The sequence below is a fragment of the Chiroxiphia lanceolata genome, chromosome 8 (genome assembly GCF_009829145.1).
Source record: "Chiroxiphia lanceolata isolate bChiLan1 chromosome 8, bChiLan1.pri, whole genome shotgun sequence".
NCBI classification, from domain to species: domain Eukaryota; kingdom Metazoa; phylum Chordata; class Aves; order Passeriformes; family Pipridae; genus Chiroxiphia; species Chiroxiphia lanceolata.
The window spans coordinates 19,516,398-19,540,825 of NC_045644.1; the positions used below are offsets into that span (position 1 = coordinate 19,516,398).

The following is a 24,428-nucleotide window of genomic DNA, read 5'->3' on the forward strand; positions in this document are numbered from 1 at the left end:
AGGGCTTCAAAGACATACTGGAGGAAAAGAGGAAAAAGAGGTGAATTCTTTTTTTTTTTTTTTTCTGCATCCTCCTTTCTCCTTGGTCCTTCACATTAATAACTTCTATAGCATTGCAAGGATGGCTGTTCACAAGCCAAGAACCCTGAGGGCCAAAAGCTCTTGAAGTAGGAGAAAAATAAAGCTCATGCCTTAAAGTGTTTCTTAAACTTAAATGTGAAAGTTCAGCAGAGAAAAGCTCTTGATATAAACTTGCACTATGATGATCAGAACCTTTCTTCCCCTCCAGTCTTTTTCTAAGCTGGCACAGGGAGAGTCTCTGTGCCTTTCCCTTTGTCTCTTCACATATTAAAATATGTGGTCCTCAGTTTTAACAACCTGTGGGAGCTTGGTCTAGGCACTTCACTTCTGGGAGGTTTTGGTCTGAGTGGTGACTTTTTTAACCGACTTTTGGCTAGATGAGTGATGTTGGTTTGGGTGGTTGTGGGTTTTTTGTTTGTTCTCTTATGTTTTGTTTTTCTTTGCAAATTTGATAAACCATGGCTGCGTTTTTCTCTGAAGAGCAGAGCTGGAGGCCCAGTGTTTCAATGCCCAGGAGCTCTTGTCACAGTGCTCCTGTATGTGCTACATGCTTGTGGAAAGCCACAGTGTTTGTTCTGAGTGTCTTAACTGGGCCTAAAGCCTAACAGCTAGTCAGGGTAGGTCTTGCATAATTTAAAACCTAAATGGAAAGTAAAGTGTTTAATGTAATTAGCACCTCCTAATAGGATAAGCTTGTTTTCTCTAGACTGTGATCATCCGAGGGAAGCTCTGCTCCTGGACACCGGCCTGCGGGAGCAGAGGCGAGCGCTGACCTTCAGTGAAGGTGCCCGAGAGCTGTTTCTGGCCCCTGCCACAGGAACGCTCCTGTCCCGGCCGGGGACACCGGCGCAGCTGCGCGCACTGCGAGTCCTCCCGCCCGTGCCGGCCGGGCCGCGCGCTGCGCTGGGACACACCGGCACTCCCCGGGAGCCCCTCGGGCCGAGCGTAAGGTGTCCGTGCTGGCGTTGCCCCTCCAGCGCTCCGGCCGGGGCGAGCCGCCGGTGCCACCGCTCCTCGGCCTTGCCCGGCCCCGCTGGACTCCTTGTTCCAGGAGACCCCGCGGCCGCCGCTGTCACGGGCCCGCCGGTCGCGCTGTGGGCGTTGCACAGACTCACATGACGCTTTGGGAGGGAAGGGGCCCGAAAGCCCGTCCCGTTCCACCCCCCGCCGTGGGCGGGGTTTCCCCTGGAGCTGGGTGCCGGGAGCCCGGTCCAGCCCGGCCTGGAGCACGCCGGCAACGGGGAAGTGCATCCGGGTCCTTCCCCGCGCACGCGCGGCCGCCCCGCGTCTTAACGACCATAACAAGCGGCCCGGCGGCGCCCGCCCCTGAGGCGCCGTGAGCCCCGCCCCTCTGGGGCGCTGATTGGCCGAGCTGCGTGAGAGCGGGCGTCCCATTGGCCCTCGGGCGGGGCCGTCACGGGGCGGGGCAGCGCGGGGGCTGCCGGGCGGTGGCGCCTCCCGGTCCTGCCTCCCCGGCGGCGGCGGCGGCTCCGGCTGCGCTCCCGGTGCGCGCGTCCCGCCGGGCCCGGCCGGTCCGGCGACCTGCAGCGGGCGGGGGGCAGGAGCCGTGTCTCCCCCCGAGCGGGCCCGGCGGCGGCAGGTGAGAGGAGACCCCGCCCTCGCCCGGCGGGCTCCGGGTCCTGGGGAACGCGGCTCCCACGGGGACCCTGCGGCGGGAGCGCCGAGCGCGACGGGGCAGAGGGGCTGTGCTCGACCCAACCGGGTCCAGCCCCGCAGGCGCGGCGGTGTCCGTGCAGGGCAGGGAGGCCGGGGTCGTAGGCGGCGGGGCCCCGCGCCCTGCCCGGGGTGCGAGGCCGCCCCGAGGCGCGGGGGCGGCGGGAGGGGGCGGCTGCTCGCCCGCCTTTGTTCGCGGCCGCTCCGCTCGGCTGCCCGGGCTCGCTGGGCCGGGCTGCCGCCTCCAACTCTGCCTTCCCCGAGCCCAGGCCGGTCCCTGGTTTTGTGCCTTTTAGGAGTTTTTCCTCTATCTCTGACACTGCCGAGGGCTCAGCCCTTCTCGGGAGGTGTTGGGCGTCCAGTTGTCATGTCGTTTGTGGAAACAGAAATAGCAAGGGTAGCAGGTTGCATCTGGAATGCTGACTGAAACGAGAGTCCTAAAACTACAACATCACTAATATATTTTGTGATTATCTTGCACTACCGAGGTAGTAACTTACTGTTTCGGAATAAGAATTTTATTGTTCATCAAGAATAAATTGATATTCTCTTTAACAGTTATGTTCAGATGTTGAAACTGTATTTGTTTGCTTTATAGGTGAAAACTCCTAAAGATGAACAGCAGTGCACCACATGTGTCTTCAAAGCTGACTTGGCTAGAAGTGGAACGTAGTTTCCTGACAGATCTTCTTACAAGGAAGTTGTAAATCCTTTCTAATGGCCAACAAGAAAGAGCCTCCTTTTTTCAATAAGGATAGTATGGGACCGTTTCACTACAAGCTTCCTTTCTATGAAACTATGGAGCTCTTCATTGAAACGCTCACAGGAACATGCTTTGAACTGCGAGTTTCCCCCTTTGAAACAGTTATTTCTGTGAAAGCTAAAATTCAAAGACTGGAAGGTACTATTCTCTCTTATTTCAGTGTAAGCTTTATCACTTTAGAGGAAGAGAGGAAGTCTTGTTTTAAAAATTATACTTGCTAAAATCAAACGAGAAAACTTTAATGTTTAGTAGTGTATATATATAAGCTAGGTGCTCAGTTTTTGGTTTAGATTTAATTGGAGTTGAGTTGTTTTTCTGTTCTTTCTTTTTCCTATAAGTTCATGGCTTAGGCTTCACTGGAATTGCTGTGTTTGCTCTTCTGGTGGGTTGGTTGAGTTGTTGGGGTTATTTTATACACAGTTATTAAGGTTAATCTTAAAAAGGTTATGGATTCTCTGAGCTAAGTTGGTTGTTAACCAGCAGGGATATAATCTTGAGCCATGCAGTATGTCTCTATTGTAACTGAGCATACTTTAAACTTGCTGCTATGCTTGTTGCTTATTAGGTTAGTCAGTTTATGGTTTTTTTATGGTACTGCAGTCACAAGAGCAACTGCAGTGCAGGCAAATCCCAAAGGCAGCTTTAAGTTACAGATTTGAATTTTCTTTAGGTGAGTGATCTTTTGCTGTTAGAGGTCTGGCTAGGCAGTGCTTTGTCTTAAAGTGATGAAGTTGACACATCTTGCGAAGTGAAAAGCTCCTTTAAGTTATGGGGCCAATCCTGATGCTTATGCAAGAAGAAAAGGTGTAGGTTAGTCCTCTCTTACTCCTTTCCCTCTATGCTGAGAATGATCCTGCATGAAAGAATATGATTTGAAATATTTAGATATACATATTTTAACTACTTTCAAGCATTGCATTCTCTTTTTCACTTTGGAGAGGTTAAAGATCTATAGCTGCAGAAGCTGAGAGTTTCAGAGTTGCTAACTTTAAGAAAAGGGATCCTCTCTTTCCCTAGTATACCTGTGTTTTTCATCCTTCTGTCTGTGTGAAACCCATCCTCTGAGAGATGTAATATGATGCTTTAGACTTTAATCTAAGATACTCTTCTCCTCTTATGGAAGTCTGCTCTAAGGGATGGGGGAAAAAAAGGTAGCTGGCACAAGTCTTAAAACACAGAAGCATTGCAACAATAGGGGTGAGTTTTTATTACTGAGATCCACATGGCAGAAGCTCCACCATGCAGGTAACTGTAGTTTACATCCATCTAGCTATAGTAGTGCAGCTGTGTGGATATGCTTTTGTTTCCTGTGGACAGGGCCATAATTAATCACAAGTCAGAGAACGTGTTAAGATGCTCCTGGAGGCTAGAGGTGAAACAAGAAAAGAAAAAGGGTTTCTCTTCTCTATAATTGAACGTAGGTGTAGGAGAGATGCACAGAATGCTAACAAAGGGTGAATTAAAAGGTAACAGAGGCAGTAGAGTACAGGAGATGGCAGGTTATCTGGGCAGTATCTCTGAAGGAGTGAGCTTTAAAAGATACATTAAGAGATCAGTGGGAGATGTGAAGAAGAGGAATTTGTATTTCTTGTAGTCCAAAACATGACACTGTGAATACATGTACTGAATTATACCTGCAACTTATTATTGTAGCCTGGGTGTGCCTAGCTTATAAAAGTATCATCATTTTCTTACTAGAACAACTCAGTAATGAAGTTACAATATTGCTTATTCAGAACTTTGTTCACGTATTGTAGTTCATAGGATGATAAGGTAATTATGACTTAGGTGCCTGCTGTATAGAATTAATTATTAGTAAGTAAATTTCATTAAACATGGAAGATGAGTTCACTGGTGATTATCATTGAATTGCTAAAAGTCAGCTGAAATACCTTGATACTCCATAACAGAGTTAAAGTATCTGTAATGTGCTTATTAATACAATTTATGGGAGACAGAGTGAAAACAAATTGATCAGCTATGTGTGGAGGGAACAGATACACAATAACAAATTAATTTTATGTTGCATTTGTAGTTGCTATTGCATGTAAAATAAACAACTTTTCAGTGATGAAGTTCCTATTATAGGGCACAAATTCAAACAATAAATCACTCAGGTGGAGCAAAAATTTTAAATTTGTTGTGATTTAGCATGGGAAGGAGAAAGTTTACATCTGTTCCTGTTTCCACTGCTGGTTTTCACTTTTTGTTATTGTATTGTGTCAACTTTCTTGGGGTGTGAATCTCTCTCATTTAAGCTGCAATTCTGGCTGGAGAATGTTTCCTGTGCTGCTGGAAGACTATCTAGGGTCCCTAGTATATGTATTGTCTCTGTAGACTCATTTGGGTGCTGAGGATGATAGTGCATAAGCATGCAAAAAGACACATTTTGAAAAAATGAACTGAGACTGGAAACCTCCAAGAAAAAAATCTAGAATTTTATCTGAAGGTAACAAATTTGGTCAAATATTACCAGTACCTCTAATTGTAGGAGGCTAATAATGAAATTAAAACAAGACAAATTGATCTTTGTCAACAACTGGAATCTCAATAGTTGTAGACTCTCTGCACTGTAATAAAAAAGCATAATATGTATGGCATGTTAGGAATTTTGTATACTTCAGATACTGTTTGTCATTCTTGGTGCCTATTAGCAATCTGATATGGAAGGACTTTGTTTACACAGCTGTAGTAGACATTGATACCTTACTAAGAAAGAGCTCCATGTCTCCAGCTATCTGTTTTCAGTGGGTTTTAGTCAGTGAAGAATATAGGTAAAAACTTACTAATGGGTTCTAATTCATCTGAAATTTCAGTGCAAGTCTGCTCATAAGTTGAAGATAAAGCATATCAGATCCAGGCATTTGTCCTCAAATATGTTCCATGCTAAGTAAGCACAAGATTTGTTATAGATGTTGACTTTGAAACCCCTAAGGTAAATCACTTCTAGTCTCAGATTCACTGGCTGAGCCTTTTAAAATGGTTCACTGTGGAAGAAATAGCCCCCTTTGTATCTTCTGGTAGCCTAAAAGCTGGAATACACACAGCCACGCATAGTGCTGCTGGCAGTGCTACCTACTCCATTGGTTTTACTTGGTTATTTGGTTTTGAAGGCAGGATCATGTGTTGATGGACATGGATAGGATGGTATCCGAGTTTCAAGGTGGCATGAAAGACTGAGCTTTAGCATATGAACAGTACTTAAAAAAGCTGGATTTCACTGAAAGTAGAAGTAATGAGGTTTTTTAAACTGAGATCTCTTTTTGCTTTCTCTGTTGCACAAGTTCTTGTAGCTGCTGGGCTGGGCAAAGTTTAGTGTTCTTCATTCAGAAACACCAATTATTACACTGGATTTTATAGACAGAACGTTCAGGTAGCGTATTCCTAGTAGTGGTTAATAATTTCATCTGTTAAAGAACCATAGGTAATAACTGTAAACATGTTTGCTTGGTAGGATAAGATTGAGTCTCAAGGGAGCGGGTGGGCTTTGGGATTTGGTGATGGTATTATTGTTACTGGCTTGTGGGGATTAATTTGCATTCTTCAGTATGGAGTGTTAAGGCATTCATTTACATAGCTAGCTTTAAAATAAGAAAAAAACAACTTGGTCATGATTTGTTCAGTGAGTACTTGCAACTAAATTTTACGGTCTGTGTATGTGGAAACATCTACCATTTTAGATGAAAATTTCGGTGTTCTCTTGTTTTTGTATTATTGCAAAGGGGAAAAACAACCTGCTTTCAGAATACATCTTAATTTCGAATGCTTGTGTTCAGCAGGGAGTGACAGATGCAACAACAATTTCGTTGTTGTATTTGTGTGTACTTTCAATTCATCACCTGAGTTATTTTTCTTTGGTCTTTTTGCTGTCACTATTTTGCTACCTATGTACAGCAGCTTCACCTTAAACAAAAGGAACTGGAAGAATGTCAAGCAAACTTCATGTGAATGCTGTAATTTCTTTCAATATTCTGTGAATTCACAGTATGTCATAATGATATTTATTACTATTTGCATTAGAGAAAATAGCTGTGCTTCTGCCAGGACTGGAGAAGTGGATTACACGAGTGTAATGAGCTTGTAACAGAGTCAGTCTTGCTTTTCTTCTGTTTACTTCTTTTCCTCTACGTCTTCTGTTTGATTTATCATTTGCCTGTTTATTGTGCTGATAGATACTACAAGTTCATGAAACATTTTTTAAGCTTGTGCCTTTTCTGAGCTGGGAAAAGACTCCTGTGAATGCAAGACTGCCCAGATCAGGTGGCTGCCCAGGGCAGAATCTGGAAGGTGTAAAGTAAAGTCACTTTTGTCAGGAAATTTTGTGGACTTGTATTCAGTTACTGGAGATTTGCTCTTGTTAGTCTCTTCTTTGTCAGTCCTTTGGATGAAGAGCAGGTCAGTGCTGACTGCCATTTACACTGCCATGGTTACTGTCACGCAGGTCAGAGATGGGGAGTTTGACAGTAGGAAAGCAGTCCTGCTGCTGTAAGTTATGAACCTTTGCACCTCTTACTAGTGTAGCTAGTTTCTGAGGGAGAACAAGACTGTCAGCCCAGCCTCTCCTTAAGCAGAGGCTCCAACAGTTTCAACATTGAATGAAAGATAAGTACACTGTTTGAATTTTGACTGTGAAATGTTTGGGGTGTTTTTAAACATAGTAACCTTGTACCCACAACATAAAATAAAGTTTGTTCTGAAATCTACAGAGATTTTTTTTTTCTGGGTCAGACTTGACCACATCATCTGTGGTGAGCCTACTTAGCATGCCAGAAAGAAGAGTACAGGGAGGAAGCTATGCTGATTCATAGACAGCATAGAGTACCTGCTTCTCTCTTCTTCTCCCCTCATTTCGGTAGGTCAGATTGTCAGTTCATCTGCAGCTGTTTCAATAGATAGTCTGCAAACTCTTCTGTCTTCCTGTAGCATCACCTGCCTAGCTCACTTCCATTTGAGCACTGAGATGCAGCTGATTGCTGTACTTACCTCTCAGTACTGATTCAGAGCAGGCCAGTGATACTGTCATGTGCTGCTTAGGGGGAAGGTTAGTGGATGGGTATATCACAGTTCTCATAATTGCTGGCAGTTTTACATGCTGATCCCATGTATAAATGTCTCCTCAAGAAATCCTTACTATAATCCAGAAAAGAGACAGCTGATGCGTATTTTGCTGCCTGTGAAACTATAAAGCACATACCATTTCCTCCATGTAGAAATACAGAATTCTAAGAAAGCAGCATGAAAGGGAATAAGTAATAAAGACGTGTCTGTTTCCAATTACAGCAGAGTATCATCTTTTCATCTGTTCATTTCATCAAAAATACATTGTCATTGTTGAATGAGCAAAAACATGTTTCACTCCAGTATTGCCAGCTGCAAGCCAGCCTTTTTAACAAATACTGTCTCAGTTTATCAGAGTAATTGGAAATTGCTCCTTGGAGGCTGCTGAAACCATAACAAGGGAAGACAGTAATGATTGTTTGTAATCAGAAGAGTGCAAAACAACACAGAAAACTTCACTGTAGACTCGCTGGCTCTTGCCAGCTTGTTTTTTTTTCTTACAAGGCAGACTTAAAACATAACCTATAACCAGCTATTAAATAGCTGGGAATATAGTAGCAATTATGTTAGTCTACTATATGAACATATTCTCCTTATAAATGTCTTGTGGACTTCAGAGGATATAAGATTCTTGTTAAATGCCCTCCAAGTGGAGTAAAGTTGTATTAATCATTCAAAACAGGGAGGGTCTAGGTATGAGCTGTAGTGAGAAAAGGAAATTCCAATTTCTAAAGCTTAAAGAATAACAATTCCTCCAAAGTACACTCCTCCTTCTGCCCAGGGCCATCTCCTTAGCGTGTTTATTCTTCTTGAACTCCTACTTGCCTGTTTATTCTTCTTGAACTTTCACCAGAATCTGGTCTCCTTTTCTTCCTCGCTGATGATGGGTGTTCATAGCTTTGTGCCTTTACCTAGGAAGGGGCTACTTAACTGACCTCTTGCCACAGCTTGCTGAGCATCCTTGCCAGCCTTTGGAAGCTGAGATGTTTCTGGAAACTAGCTGAAGGGCTCTCATCTTTGTGTTTACCTCTTGCCAGATGTATTTTGGGAAGTTCTTCTGTGTGGCATTGCCACTTGCATTTCCCTTTAAGTATCTGAACATGGAATGAATAAAAATATAAGGTTATTTTAATGTAACCTTCAGGAAAATACATTTATAGCTTTTGTTTCTTAGTCTGAGGAGTAGTGTTTAGACCTTTTTGAAAAAGTAGGTCTTGGCCTCTATAGATTTTCATTTTAATTAAAATTTGTCAGGAATGCACAGTGAAATCTTAATTACTTGGGTTTCACTAGACAAATTGAACAACTTTTTTGATGCTGGAGGGATGATTTTTTTCCCAAAGACAAAAAAAGACAGCTATTCATCTTCCTTTAGCCTTAATTGTATTTTTTTTTTGATGATCTGAGATGTCTCACCCTTTCATAACTGTCCTCATTTGTATTCTATCCAAAATTTGGAAGGTGGTAGCACCCTAGTAAAAATGTGTGAAGATCTCAGGTTGTACCAGCTTATGCTTGTTATCTTTAATGTGTATTATATTTGTATCTAAGTGAGTTGACTCTGCAGGCAAAAAGCAACAAAAGTTATTTGTGTAGAATATGGATTTTTAGTAAGGAACAAGTATTCAGTATGTGTACTTTCTTTTAACAAAAAATGGCCAAATCATCCCAGAGCTTGAGTTGAAAATGAGTATTACTGGATATTAATAAAATGTTCTGATGGCCTAAAGAGCACCCAGAAAAAAAGCATTTGTATGAAGAAGTTTAATTAACCTCTATGGTACTAAATTATATGTGTGAATTCTCAGGTTCCAAACCAAGCCAGGATAAAACCACATTTGCAGTTGTCACTACTGTAATAGAGCTGCCACCAATTACCTTAATATGACTGTCTGTACTGTGGATAATACAAAATATCAGTTTGTGATTAAATTATTCAGCAGTTCTGTAGGTACAGGTTTTATCCTGTTTTTCCTGTCAGTAGACATAAAGTTCTGAGGTACAGAAAACAGGAAAAAACCTCCCTCATCTGATGACTATAAAAAGAGGAAATATTCAGTAAGCCTGAAGCAGTTGAACACTTCTGCAGACCCCTTATTGATGCAAAACATTGAACTTTGTGTGTGAGCTAAAGCCTTCTGAAAATCTTAACTTTGTTTTTAATAACTGTTTGGATGTTGGATATCATGACTGAAGGCTGCTCAAGTGCCTGTCCCTGTCCTGCTTCCTCTCTGCCTTCTCCTGTGATGCAGTTTCAATCCACCAGCCCCACACTCTTTAAAGAATTAAAACTCCCCAGAAGCCCTTCTACCAAGCTCCAATTTTTAGTCGTTTGTTTGTTTTGTTTAGGTATTCCTGTCTCTCAGCAGCACTTAATTTGGAATAATACAGAACTGAAGGATGACTATTGTTTGAATGATTATAAGTAAGTATAGAATAAAATTATGTTTCTAATTAATGTTTCTAAATGACTGTTAGCATAAACAACAGAAAATGCTATAAGAATTTGTTTGTTGTTATTTGCAGCATTTCAGAAGGCTGCACTCTGAAGTTAGTTCTGGCTATGCGAGGTGGACCTGTTAACACCAGAAGAGGTAGGTGTTAACTAAGTTAAAAATCGTGGTCTTTCAATGTCTTATAACTGTAAGCAGCTTCTCTTAGCTAAGCATTTTAGACAATCAGACTTAATTTCAAACTAACTGGAAAAATACTCAACAAAAACGGAGGGATTTTTTTTCCCCATCTTTTCTTTCTTAGCATACCAAATACACTTTGTTTACTCTTAGTTTATTTGTATGTATAGAATCATCCAGTCATAAAATCAGCAATTCTTCACGTGAAGAAAAAATGATACTGTAATGTCATTATACAAATAGTTTTTAAAATATGGTTGGTAAGAATCAAGCATCGTTTCAGTCAGATGGTAAACTTCGTTATGTAGATCATCTGTATAGAAATGAAAATGGAGAAATACCCTTCATAACTTTCACTTGGGAAAAAACTCAGCATATCTTGTAGGTTGGGAATTTCTGTTAGAAACCGAGGTGAGCTCTCAAAAGTTGATCAAAACAACAATAATAATGTTTTGGTTCTGTTTTGGTTTTTTGTCTTTGCAGTTCCTGTGAAAGACCCTATCAGGGAAATGGCTGAATACATGGATCCTGCTAGAGACAAGACCTGGGAGAAAGGGCCATCCAACAAACAAGTTACCTTCTTAGTATATCGAGAAGGAGATAGGTTGAATTTCTTCCGTGTGGTTGACCGGGGCGATGGCACTTTAACACCGTTATCTGAGTCTTTGAGGTAAAGTTGGTTTTAATCTTTATATTATTCTTCAAAAGTGGGTTGCTGTATAATTTTCAGCTTTATTTGTTGACTTTATCAAAAGAATATCTGGAATATGCAAGAATTATTCCCTAAGGTCTATTGAATTGCTGTAACTGGGTGGCCTAGCAGCACAGTAGTGCTTTGTGGTCAGTGGTCATGCTGATGGTTCTCTTAATCACTGTGTGCATTAATATAGTGAGATAAACCTGACCTCATACTTAAGGCAATTCTCAACATTCCAACCCTTTCTGAAAAGCAGCATTTCACAGCAGAGTCATTTTGACCATATAAGATATTAAAACCTTCAGTTAAGCGCTTTCTCTTCCATCTTAAGGCATTTGTTTAGTTTTGTAAAGATTTCTCTGTTCAGGGCATAATTTTTTTTCCCTATGGGTATGACTTGACGAAATGATTAGTCAGGAAGACAGTAGATTGGCAGTGCAAAATCCTGTGGGTTTTGTTGGAGTTTTTTTGTTTATTTTGGGGGGTTTTTTTGTTTGGTTGGGGGGGGAGGGGTGACTTTGTTGTGGGGGTTTTTTTGGGGGGTGTTGTTCTATTTTTTTTGTTGTGTGTTTTTTTTTTTTAAATGTACTGAAGTAATTACTGGTAGAGCTAGCCTTTGGATGTAATTAGGACTCAGGTTAGCTATTGTTGAGGTACCAAGCTTGTTTCAATCACTATCAGAATCAAAGTGCTGTTATCATCAGAAGAGCAAGTGTGGCGCTTAACCTACTACAATGTAGTGAACAGTTTAGTAGTCTTTTTCTAAAGCTATCAAAATTGGTAATATCTATTAAAAATTATTACATTCTGGTTTTATCCTGCAGCTTTTGGGTAGGGGGTTTTTTTATCCCCTCAAGGACTTAATAGTTGTACAACTGTGAGGAAAGTAGTCCCTGTTCTGGAATTAGCTGCATTTTCTCCAAGGCTAAGGCTTGTGCTGTTTTAAGTGACTATTCTTGTTTCTGTTTGCAAAGTGAAAGCAAGAGCTTTGTACTGGGTTTATATTCAGTGTGTTTGTATTCAGTGATACTAATCTTATAAACTTCTATAAAAGATCTGTACTTAAAAAGTACTGACTGACTGAAATATCAAGGTTGAATTCCCACATTGTTATATAGAGTAGAAAGACCTGGTGTTTGATATACAATTACTAGAGAGAAGGAAAAGATACAAATATTTTTGATCTGTGATCTTTAGGCCCCTGCACTCTTTCACTAAATAGCCACATATGGTATTGTGTGTAGGTTTGTGTTGGTTAAACCAAGCATGATTGGTAAGAACTGACAACTTTGCTGCTACTTTGGGCTGGATACACTTCTGCAAAGAGCAATCCATTGTAATTCTTGTTCTCACTGATACCCTGCCTATTACCACATCGTTCCTGTCTAACCTTTTGACTCCAGCGAACATCCAAACCAATCCAAAAAGCTGGGATTGTGGATGCTATACTGTGAGTTATTGCAAGGAGTTGTCATAAGGAGCTCAAACTTTCATTTTTGAGTAGAATGGGCTCCCTGGTATCCACCTACATGTTCAAATCTTTGTGTCTATGTGTGTTGAAATGGAAAAAGTAGCAAAGGGAGGAGAGAATGGGAACAAATCAGACCTTTTCATGTGATCTTTATAGAGGAAGACTGTGAATCACTCTGAATACTAGTGTTTTCCACACTGACAGTTAAATGTGTTTCTGTGTGTGGGTTTACTGATGACTGAGCATTTTGAGGCATTTGTTTATCAGCTTTTCTCACTCTGTGTGTGTGTGTGTGGAGCAGGATTCAGTGACTGAAATTTAGAAATGAGACATTGGTTTCAGTGTTGTTTTATAGGTCTCCAGATAATTTTATTTTATCTGTGCTTGAGTTAATGGTTAAAACTTGACAAACTGTAAATGCATACAATGATCATTGTCTCTGGATTAAAAGAAGAGTGTTGAAGTTGTAGTGGAGGATGGGCAGATACTGGTGCCAAAAGGGTTTCAGCAAGCTAATAATTTTTGAGACATGCATTTTAAAAGCAAGAGTTCAGGAATGTTGACAACTATGGACAAAGTAAATTTAAAATTTACTTATTGGAAAATAGGCTGAAAGTATCATGAAGATGAAAATTCCCTGTCCAACTTTTATAATTTTACAATACATTAAAGCAAACAATCCTTGTGTTACTTCTTTTTTTTTTTTTTTTTTTTTAGTATTTTTGGCCCCTACTTAGTCAGAAAATTAAAAAGAAAAGGATAACTATTATTTTTGCATTAAAAAAAAAGGCAACAAAAAAACCAAACAAACATGAGAAATGCCACTTTACTTTCTATCCTTACCTTGAAGGAAGGGAAGTTCAACAAATTATTTTGAGTTGGTGACTTAAATCTTTGAGAATTAAAATTTTGAAATTATTTTTTTTAGTGTTGGGTTTTTACCAGGAGAGGTATGTAATATGCATGCTGACTGTCCCCATATGGAACCATTCAGGTCTTGGTAAGAATTGACTGTTTATTTTGCTGACTCTTGCTTTGAATTTGCTGCCATCTTGCTCTTCATAATGTCTCCCAGCTGTGCTACCTTTGGAATTTTGCTACATCTTAGGGAAATGGATTTGGAGAGTCAGTACAAAAAATACTGGCTCTTGACTAAGGGCAGCAGAATATTTCCAAGAATCAGGTAAGATGCCAGCTCTAATTAGTGATTTTTTTTTATTTTTTTTTTGTACCGACTTTCTCGTGACCTTTAGTTCTTCATCTTTTTTGAGACTAGAAATTTGAGTTAAATCTGCTAACACATTTGTATGAACACAGGGGAATTGCCTGATTGTCATGATTTCTGGATGCTGACAGCCTAATGGAAGAACTAAAACACTTTAAAATGTACTACATACAATGTTTCAAATTTATCAATTTGTAATGAATTGGACACTCCTGATGGTTCTTTCATTTCACTGTCAAATGTTGAAATGTTAGTGATAATGCTTTATTGCTTCATAGGAAAAACAAGTTAGATGATGATTTTAAAACACTGAGGTTTTAAAGCACTGAGGTTTTGCAGCCTTTTAGAATGCAGGATGGAAGAAGGAAATGTCGTGCTATAAAATTCCGGTGGCTACTGAGTTAAAATATTTTGTCTTGGGATTAGCAGTTCTAATCTATTTATTTTTTTCCAAATGTGAGACTCTTTGGAAACCTAAACTGATCTTTTTCTTTTTTTTTTTTCTTTTTTTTTATATTTTGAAAAGGAGAAATAGAATATCACATCCACACGGGTGACCCCTCCATTTCCATTTATGGTGAGAACACCCCTCAGGATGGATAGAAATTTGGACTTTTCCTTCCATGCCAGTGTCTGGTTAATTGGAAAACTGATCAGCTTGTTGTCTGAGTCACACACTTAACAGCTTTGGCATATCTTCAGGAGACATTTGTGGAACTGGATATCCCCTCTGTGGGGAAAATATATAGTGAGTGTGAACCAACTGTATATGATATAACAACTTCCCAGAAGCGTGGCGATGTTCAGATTTCGGCAACATCACTTTGCTCTTACAAGGGATGCTTATGTGGATAAATGGATTTGAAATGTCTTTGCATACAGTTTTACATAATGCTTTGTCAACAGATCAACTACGGATATGACTTCCTAGTTGTGAGAATACTCTACATTGAAAACATAATTAAATTACTTGATTAGATGCTGAATACAAACTTTCTTTTATTTTCAGCAGTGGTTCAGTTTATAATTTATATGCTGATGATGAAGATGAGACAGAGGCATCACCTTCTGGGCAACAGATTATTGAGAATTCAATTACTATGAATAAAATGAAACTGCTCAAGGCAAAGATGGAGAACATGAATCTGAGTAAAAAGGTGAAATTATGATTTCAGTTTTTCTGTCATAAAATAGCTAGGGCTTTCCTTGTGCTGGCTTTTCTAAAAAGCAGATCAGATACTTTGCTGTCTTGGGAAGTGAAGTTATCAAGGATTTCTCATCAGTTATGTAAATACTCTTGTATAAACATTCTGCGAAGGGGTGTTGGTTTTCCTTGGATCTGTCTGTCCTAATTGAAAGAATTCACTACTGGTCCTGGATTTATTTGCATGGGTAGGCTTTTTGGGTTGGGTGGGGTTTTGAGGGTTTTTTTTGTTTGAGTTTTTTTTCTTCCAGTACTTCAAATAGCATTGTTTTGCAGTATTGCTCTGGTAAAAGTCAATGTTTCTCCTAAATGAAACTTCACTAGAAATACTGTAACTTAAAAAGCTCATAAAGTGAAATTCAAGAATGAGATTACCTTGAAGATAAAACATCACACTGGTGTTCATGTGTGACTAGTTATACTTTCTTTCATTTTTTTGTTGCGTTTGAGGCCTGAAGTTCTTCTGGATAACTTTGATGGCATTCTGGCTTCCCTTTTCTATTTCTCTGACATATGACCTATTTACTGAAAAGCATTTTCTGATTATAATCTTTTATTTTAATATTCAGATGTTGGGGTGAAGTCTTGATGGCTAGTAACATATGACAGAGTAGAAGGAATGATTTGGTCCTTTCTGGCCTTACGCTGTTTGAATTCCTTGGAATATGTTCTCAGTCAGGTCTTTGAATGCAATTGGAGTTCAAATACTAACTGTTGTTCTATCTGTGGGGGGTTTTTTTATTTTATTTTTATTTTTTATTTTTGTTGGTTTGGTTTTTAATAGCCTAAGAAAACTGTCAAGGTGAAACCTCGTCCTCCAATAACTCCTCGACCATCTAGTGGCTCAGTGGCTGCTGCTCGTCACCGCTTTTTACGAGTGCTCCCCCACATCGGACAGTCGTGCCTACCTCCTCCTGGGAATTTGCATCAGTCGGAGTCTTCCCAAAATGCACTTTCGGCATTGGCTACTTTGGCCACTGCTGGCAGAACAATGCCATCCACAGCTAATCACTTCCTTAAGGAAGATGACACTTGGCAGAGCAACTCTTGGTCTCAGCCAGTTGGTAGCATCAGGTTACCACCGAAAATATCTCGCGTCGAACTAGAAAATGCAAAACTACCTATAAATAGTGTTCTGTCTCCTGTTTCATCCCTGCCTGTGAATTCAGAAAAAGCATCTGAAAATGTGACCTCAGCAAGTGAGGAGGATGCTGTTTTATTTCCAAATCTAACAAACGGAGAACTATATGGAACAGAAGAAGAACACCTACCTGAATCCGATGCTTTTGCTTTTTTAGCAGAAGGAAGCACCACTGAACAGTGTGGTGAGATATATGACATGGGAAAAGTGAACCCAGAGCTTGAGCTGCCTGATGGAGACAAAGAGTCTAAGGTTGTAGAGCAGCATAGAAAACCTATTGGCAAAGTGCTGAGCACTGCAGCAATGGAAACTGGTCTTCTCCGTACTCGTGAATTAAGTCCTCAGAAAAATCTGCTTTTGTCACCCCTTCGGTATTCAGCGCAAGCGGCATGTCACAGTTCTCTGAAACCACAAGCACAACCCAGATGCTTCAAGGCTGGTAACTTGAGATCTGCAGCCTCCCCAAATGTGCTTCAGTCGTTGGAAGTACGTAGCATAGCAGACTCCTCTTTTCCTAGGACTGCTAGATTTTGTAGTGTGAAAGTAGAGTCTCTTGGAAAAAGACCTGATGTAATTTCTAAAGCAGAGGATAGGGACATTACAGATGTGGCTAGCAAGGCATCCAAAGAATCTGTGAGTTCTGTAAGTAACCTAGGATTTCTGGCTTCGCTGGCCCGAAGCACAAACAGGGAAAGTTTACAGAGTTCCTGTGGTACAGGCAGGTTTCGGACTTCTGGTATTGTACTACCTACAAACCTGCAACATTTTCAGGAAGAAAGCTTTAGGAAAACTGCTCCTCCAAATGAACCTGCTGAATATATTCTAGTGAGTATTAATGCATCCAGAGAAATCGAAGTTTTCCTGTCTTTTCTGATACTGGTATTACAAAACTACTCTGTGTGTATGTATGTGTCTTGTCAGGAAAGGCAGATGAGGGGAGCGGGAGGTGTGTTTAAATCCCCGATTTGTCTTAAACTGTTTTCTGAATTTCTGTTGGTATCTTAAGTACCTTATCTAAACAGGTCCTAGAAGTAATTTTTCATAGACTAAAGTGTTTGTTCAGTTCACAGCTGAAATTGTTAGTTATTGTAATGGTAGAAATAATGAATGTCTGTGTTAGAAGTGTCATCTGACTTCTGCTGCTCACCAACTGTCATTGATTCCAAAGTGTGCCCTGTGACTGGCACCATATGTGCCAAGCTGTGCCAAGCTTCAGCTCTAATGTGCTTTGTTGTTTTGAAGTATGGGGAGGTTTATTATATAGTCATTTAGGATAAAGCTTTATATTGCAGAATTTTAACTTGGTCTGCAAAAGTTGTCTTGGACTCTTCGTAGGTACATTGATTGATAAAACATTGATACCAAATAAGCCAATACCAGACTGCCTAAGTTTTCATTTAATTTCCATCTGCTAGTAATTTCCTTGTGGAAATTTTTTTTTTTTAGTCTGCGCACGGGCTTGGAATGAATGGAAGTATGGCAGCTGTAGGGAAAAGAGTAGGTAAGTAACTTACACAATGATTAAAGATGACTCTTTAATCTTTCCTGGTATATCACACAGAGAGAGGACAAAAATAATTTATCTTTGTAAGGCATGTGGCTTTTAGAGTCCTTCTTGTTTTGCACGTCTATAGCATGACTAAACTTTTAATATTTTTAAGCAATTCGTTAAAATACAGATGGCATCCAGATCTTAAGTTGACATAACTGCTTTTTTTTGACATAAACCTTTTAATACATAATGAATCCTGCATGTAATCTGTAGATATAAACATGACTTTTCTGCGCTAAAGTTTCCAAATGATCAGTTCTGTGAATAATTCTGAGTCTACTAAAATTGGAGCCAAATTTATCAGTAGCATTCTCTTTAGCACTACAGCCTGAGCAAAAGAAAAGCGGGGAGGAAGCAATAAGGGCATGGATGCTGAAGAACATTGATATAGTGCAGATTTTTCACTATTTTTTGTACTGATCATCATTCTTTCCACCCTAATCTTGGTAACTGTGGAATGCTTAATGCTTGACATATACTGAAAATGAATGTGCTATGCCTAGATATTAATTTCTTATGTGATTAATTCTCCTGGGAGGGAAGGAGTTGTCTAGATTAAAACTTTTAATTTTAAAACTGCTTTTACAACTCTTCAGACAGTGAGCTAAAGATTATCAGCACATTTAATTTTTCTTCTTCACATCTTTGACTTGCAGCTTACAGGTTTTCTTTTCTTTCTATGTGACCTTAGGAAGAGGCAGGCATGTATTCCAGGATTTTAAGATCTAGATATAGAGAATGAGCTAGAAAATAGATGTTCAAATAGCAGCTGCAATAGGAAAAATTATGTAGTTGTAGTGTGGGAGAAAAAGCTGCTAAAGTAGTGGATTCTGCCTTTGTTTCACAACTGGGGTGCAGCTTTCACTTGTCAGATAATTAATAAACAGGTCTGTCCTTAACTACTCCTTGGTAACAGAGGTGATACCTAAGAGCCATGTCTGCATGATGGGAAAGCCTAATAACATCAGCATCATTTTGGATAGAACTATGAAGAAGACACTGCTCTGGTGTATCTTATGTCAGACAAAAGATACTAGACATGAGAAAGACCAAGTTGGTGCCATCATATCATGCAGGCTTTTGAGAGGAACATGTCTGTTGTGTAACTGGCTGAGAGACAGAATCAGTTTTCAGTGTAGTTGCTGTAGGGACCGTAAATGTGAGGGCAGGTGTGTTGTTTTTTACGGTCCACAGGGCCGTCTGTCTTCAAGCTCTGTCTCTTCCACGAACTGGGCTAACTGAAATAGTGTACTTTTAGATGATGAAGATGTTAGCATGGGCAAACACTACCTGGAAGTTTCGATGCTAGGAAGCAGTGGGATGGGCGAGGATGGTAATGATGGCTGCAATGTGTAGCGACTGCCTGGTGCTGCTGTTGAATGTAGCCTGCTGTATCTCAGCTAAGAAGTGACTTATGTTGGGATTAAAAGTGTCCTGGACAAAAAAATACTTCTGAACTCATGAGATCACTTTTTGGGAACATCCTGACAATTAAATGGTACAAAAACTGAAAGAATGTTTGAGAGGATGCATTGCTCACTTTCACTGTCCCAGCACGAGGGAAATAACGCATAAGCAAGTTGTGGACAAAGAGCTTACTCTTACAGAGGGAAGGAAGATACCTTTTCTTTACATGCTCTCCAGTTAATAAAGCAATGGCCAAGAATTACAGGGCAAAAAGTAAAGTAAATTTTAAAGTATAGAAATTTTACAAATAATCTACAAAGTACCTAATGTAACCATATAGCTAAATAGAGGCCTGTAGTCTAATACTATACTTTTGTTGAAATTACGGAGTACCAGCAAGATTTTAAAATGTTGCAGTACTTCTTTGGCAGACTACTACACTGAATATACTAGGTGCTACTGGATTGCCCAGTTGATTCTTTGTAAAGCCATTGTGTGCAGTGGTTTTCCCAGTCACACACTATATGTGTTCATTTTGCATTTGGGAAGACCCTTTTGAGACGTGTTTCTTAATTTCTTTTGTAACTTCCTGCTTATGTGAGCTTTTAACAGGTGTTAAAAATAAGAGTTCTAGGTCCCACATTGTGATGCCTCTTCCAAAGGTGGTCGGTCATAGGCTTGAGGTGTGTTTTCTGTTTTGACTTTCAGGTTGGGGTTTTTTTTCCCCTCTCTGTTTAGGCTTTGGGGTTCCCACCTGAAGTATTCTAAGAAATGTAAAATGAATTTGGGTTTCAAAAGATAACATTTAACTAGTCTGTGAATAAGTTAAAATAAAATGTCTTTGATGTCTTTCTACTTCTGAAAGCAGGTGAAGCAACCCATCTTCCACCTGTGAATGGCTTAATTCAAGCAAAAAAGAAAATTACAAAGCATTGCTTTCTTTGTGGCAAGAAAACTGGATTGGCAACCAGCTATGAGTGCAGGTAGGCTGAGCATATAACCAGCTGTTACTTAAAATTGATAGCTGAGTTAACCAAAAAGTTTTCTTTGCTGCATGGTATTCCTTAAGCATGGAAGATTAAAAGGCAACCTTCAAAAAGGTTGGATTTCTCATTTCAGCAAAACTGCAGGAATTAAAACTCAGGAATGTTGTACCAGTTCTGCTTTTGAGGTGTATGTTCTTCCAGGAAGATCAAGAAATGCAAGGTATCAGAATGGAAGATGTCAGGAAATAAAAACACGATAACAAAAAAAGAACAATGACATTTTATACTGGTGTGAGTAGAACTTGCTAAAGGTACATGTTCTGCGAAGTTTCTTGACAATAATGATATGATTAACAGCTTGAGGAAAAACTGGTTTTGTTAGAACTGGTTTTTCAGAAAATCTCAGATGTGATTCTATTGCAACACATTTTCACAGATTGTGAATTTATACAAATTTGTATTCAACAAATTTTTTATTTTATGTGTGTTCTGTTTCTTGCAAGACTTCAGTCACCTTTGAGCATGTAGAGCATTTCAAAAGCAGAACATCAGAGTGCTGGTCCCCCAATTCATGACTTGCAAACAACGCTATGAGACCTGGCGCTTGGTGGTGATCATGAGGAACTTAAAAAAACAAAACAAAACAAAACCCAAAACAAAAAACCGAAACAAACAAAACCTGAACAAAAAACAAACAAATGAAAACCACTAAAAACCCAAACAAGCAAAACCCCAAACCAAAAACAAACAAATGAAAACACAAAACCCCCAGACAAACAAATAAAACCCAAGAAAGCAAACCACCAAAAAAACACCTGCTTTTTCTGTTCATCTTGGTTATCTAAGAATTTTCTCCCACAAGATACTTTTTTTTCAGTATTGTTTCCCATGAGCTAATCAAGGCTGGGGGCTAATCAACCTTGAGGGTTGCATTTAGAGCTTAATCTTGGTCCATGCCAGTCAACAGCCAAATGAACAAGACTTCAGCCACTGGAGAATTGTATAGGAGAGTTTCAGGGTGAGGAATTGCTTCCCTACTGACTCTTCACTTTTTGATTTTGTAACAGTTTTAGACACTGCACACTCCCTGCTGAATGAATAGCTGCAAGCTCTTCTAAAAGTAACTAAGCAGCTCGCTTAAGATAAAAAATAAAGGGGAGAAATTGCACATCTCCAAAAATAGTATTTGGTTTGCTTTCAGAAGGAGCAACCATATGACCTTTTACTACAAAAGGAACATGAACCAAATGGAGAATACATTCGTATGAGAGAAGTGGTGATTATGGGACCAAGAACCAAAGAAAAGCGAATTTACTACCAGACACACAAAACCACTGGAACAATAGCTGAAGAGTTTATTATGAACCCAGATAAACAGATAAATAAATACAGGGTTACATTCTAATAGTGAGACAGTAATTTGGATGGGTAATGCTTAAATCAATTTCAAAGAGAATTATGATTTTGAATGATGTCATTCTTTTACTGTCAGAAAGCATCTTTATTGAATAATTAGGCTATCAGAAAGCTAATATCAGTCTCCACTTAAAAGCACTTGTCCAGATCAGATACGATATCTTTTCTCCTGTTAGGGGTCTTAGCTGCTGAACTGTGAAGTTTGAAGGCAAAAATCATAATCTTAACTCATCGAAATTGCAGCTGATATTGGATAGATGCACCGTTTTCCAGTCATATAGGAAGTTATGTTCCCTGTAGTTAGTCTGTCTGATGTCTTTACAGCTGCATAAATCTGTATTTATTAATCTTAAATGACTAATCTGAGTTTATGCCAGGCAGAAGTTGTGCCGAACTAAACAACTCTTTTGATGGTGTGAATGATGTGGTGGCTTTGAATTGAAATGCATTACATGGATTTCACCTGATGCCATTATTTTAGTTCCATGGTTTTGTCCTCTGAATTCCACCTACTGATATTGTGTGAGGTCTTTAAAAAAGAAAGAAAGTAAAGCAAAGCTTATAATTCTTAATTTATAAGTGTGTTTGATCCTTGCTAGCTGGTTCCAGGAGTACTGATCTTGCTTAGCTTACCAGTTGAAGAGACTGTTGGGTCAAAACTGCAACATTCAGTTAGAAAAATGTTGTTTTGTTTTGTTTACCCCACCAGTTAGTGTTATCAGTCAAGAATGTTAAGAATCCAAACAGCTATGTCAAATAACACGATTAACCAAAAGCTCTCCCAGCACGTCAGAGCATTAAAAGCTTCTAAAAGCTTCTTGTAACTTCTGATATTTCTTCAGATGTGGAAACAACTTCTGTGCAACACACCGCTATGCAGAGACCCACACCTGCACCTACGACTATAAGAGTGCAGGGCGAAGGTATTTGCAGGAGACCAATCCCATCGTTAGTGCACCAAAGCTTCCCAAAATCTGACGTGGTTGTGCTGCATGTGGCCATTCTGCTGTTGAAGAATTGTATTGAATTGAGAGAAGCACTTGCTTTAAACTGCATAATTTTGCCATGCTCCATATTTGAAGATTTGCCAAGTAACAAAAGCACATGAGGATGCATCCTGTCGAAGAATAATGTGAACACTACTGCAGTTAAGACTTTTCTTCTTGAGTGAATGAAAGGTTAAAAACTAGTTTCTAAAAATTTACACTATGATTAACTGTTACTGCACGTGTTGTGTTTTATATTTGGAAAAGCTATTTCACTAGACAAGTCTTTAAAGATGCACTTTACTAACTTTACTGTATAACCAGAGTTGAGGGGGTGTTGTAATGAGGGTGTCATGTAATGTCTTCTGTACTCTTGCGTTTTTGTCCATTAAGTTATTTCACTAGAAAGATCCTCCTCCTTCCCCTTTCTTCAAACAGCCTGTTTTGAGCTTTTTAAGGGGATAGTGTGTTCAGCCCCTCTGTTTCATTCTGATTGGAATTCATACATTGTGTGTCCATTCTGAAAAATTACATATCATCTTAATCACATTTTCTTAAAATAATACTGTTTATATGACAAGTTTGTTTTTAAATAGAAGGTTCCCTGTTTGTTGTCATTAAATATAAGAAACAACTTATTTTAACTTTTTTTGTAATCCTAGATTTTTTTAAGACTTCACAACTTGGTTTGTTAAGATGTTGAATGCTGTTACTGGAAGAAATTCTAATAAATATTAAATTTTATTTTGGTTTATGTGTTCTAAATGCACAAAATAACTTGTCTCATACAGCATGTTCCTAAATTGAAAGTTGGGCTCTGTTGGGAGCATATATATGTTTAATTTTTTTTTCCACAAGCACTGGCTCATATCTGTTCATGCTGAAGAAGAATTCCCACCAGCTTCATTAGGAATAGTGTGACCAACACTGTGTGCTTTTAAATAAACCTTCTGAAGTCTTACTTTCCAGAAGTACTAGCAAAGGCAGAATGGATGTTCAATAAATAGTATATGTTCACCTTTCTTCCCTCCAGCTGATACTGTGTAAGGGCAGTTCAGTAAATGCATTAAACACCTCTAATTATCATGCAGCTACTGCAGAAAGTGATGTTGGAAGAATATACGTACTAGAAAACTTTCCTAATTCATTCCATTAATGCTTCTGAAATATTTTTATATAAGTTGCATTAAGTGTTCCACTATAAAGATATTAATAAAAACCTACAACAAACCACTAAAACAAAAGAAATCCCCCCACATTGTATCTGTGTAATCGAATGTCATGGTCCCTGTCTTATCAAAGTCCTCAGATCCTTAGTTGGTTGTGGTATTAAAATGGTCTATGCTGCACTCAAACAATAGCAGCTTATGAGAATGAAAATCAAAAGTTGGGCCAAAAAAGACACTCACTGAAAGAGGGAGAAGTAACTTGAAGAATCTCACCCTTGGAGGAAATCCATTTCATGTAGTCTACTTGAAACTTCTTAAACCTGAAGTTTTCATGGAGTGACGAGCTTGGAAAAAATGTTTGCAATCATCCTTCTGGGCAGTGATAAGATAAAAATGTAGTTCTGTGTGTGTGACCTTCAGGCTTATTATTACTGGAGAAGGTTGCATATGGTATGAAGAACATGTTACTGAGCTGTGCTAGGTACCATGAACATGCCTGTAGTTTTTATTTCCTCTCCAGCATGGGACAGTACTTGATGCTGAAGGAAAAGAATAAGGAGCATGACAAATGTGCTAGTGATTTCCTAACAATTACTTGCATGCAGCTCAGAAACTTTCTGAAGACAGAGGCATTGCTGTTTTTGAAGGTACAGTAGAGATCTGGTAAGAAGTAGAATTAAAAAATATCATCTGTCATCACTTAGTCTGATTTTGCATAAGTATAATTGTCAGGAAACTGTTTTGCAGTGCGTTAGAATGGCCACACTCAAATTTTAGTAACACTACGTAACGTGTGTGGCAGGAAGTCTGAGTCATATCTCACTTTTGACTCTCCCTTTCTGCATATATATAATGAAGTGCTTTTTCAGAAAATGCAGTGCAGTAATAATTTAATTTCCCTGTGTGTAGCTTCTCATAATTTTTATTATAGCTCATTCTAATTATACTTAATACAGATGTTTCTT

General features: G+C 39.3%; 1 protein-coding gene across 5 annotated transcripts; it reads left to right on the forward strand.

Moving 5' to 3' along the window:
* Window positions 1–1,567: 1,567 nt before the first annotated feature.
* Window positions 1,568–23,054, forward strand: ZFAND4 (zinc finger AN1-type containing 4). 5 transcript variants are annotated; one of them, XM_032694163.1, is made up of 10 exons: window positions 1,568–1,681; window positions 2,354–2,656; window positions 9,926–10,001; window positions 10,103–10,170; window positions 10,693–10,879; window positions 14,612–14,759; window positions 15,591–16,772; window positions 17,394–17,448; window positions 19,772–19,889; window positions 22,151–23,054. In XM_032694163.1, the coding sequence occupies exons 2-10, from the start codon at window positions 2,473–2,475 to the stop codon at window positions 22,284–22,286; spliced, it is 2,154 nt and encodes a 717-aa protein (XP_032550054.1). In that variant the 5' UTR covers window positions 1,568–1,681; window positions 2,354–2,472; the 3' UTR covers window positions 22,287–23,054. The 5 variants fall into 5 exon arrangements, with proteins under 5 accessions (XP_032550054.1, XP_032550056.1, XP_032550057.1 ...); XM_032694165.1 differs by having other exon boundaries at window positions 19,775–19,889; XM_032694166.1 differs by having other exon boundaries at window positions 15,591–16,433.
* The last annotated feature ends 1,374 nt before the right edge of the window (window positions 23,055–24,428 follow it).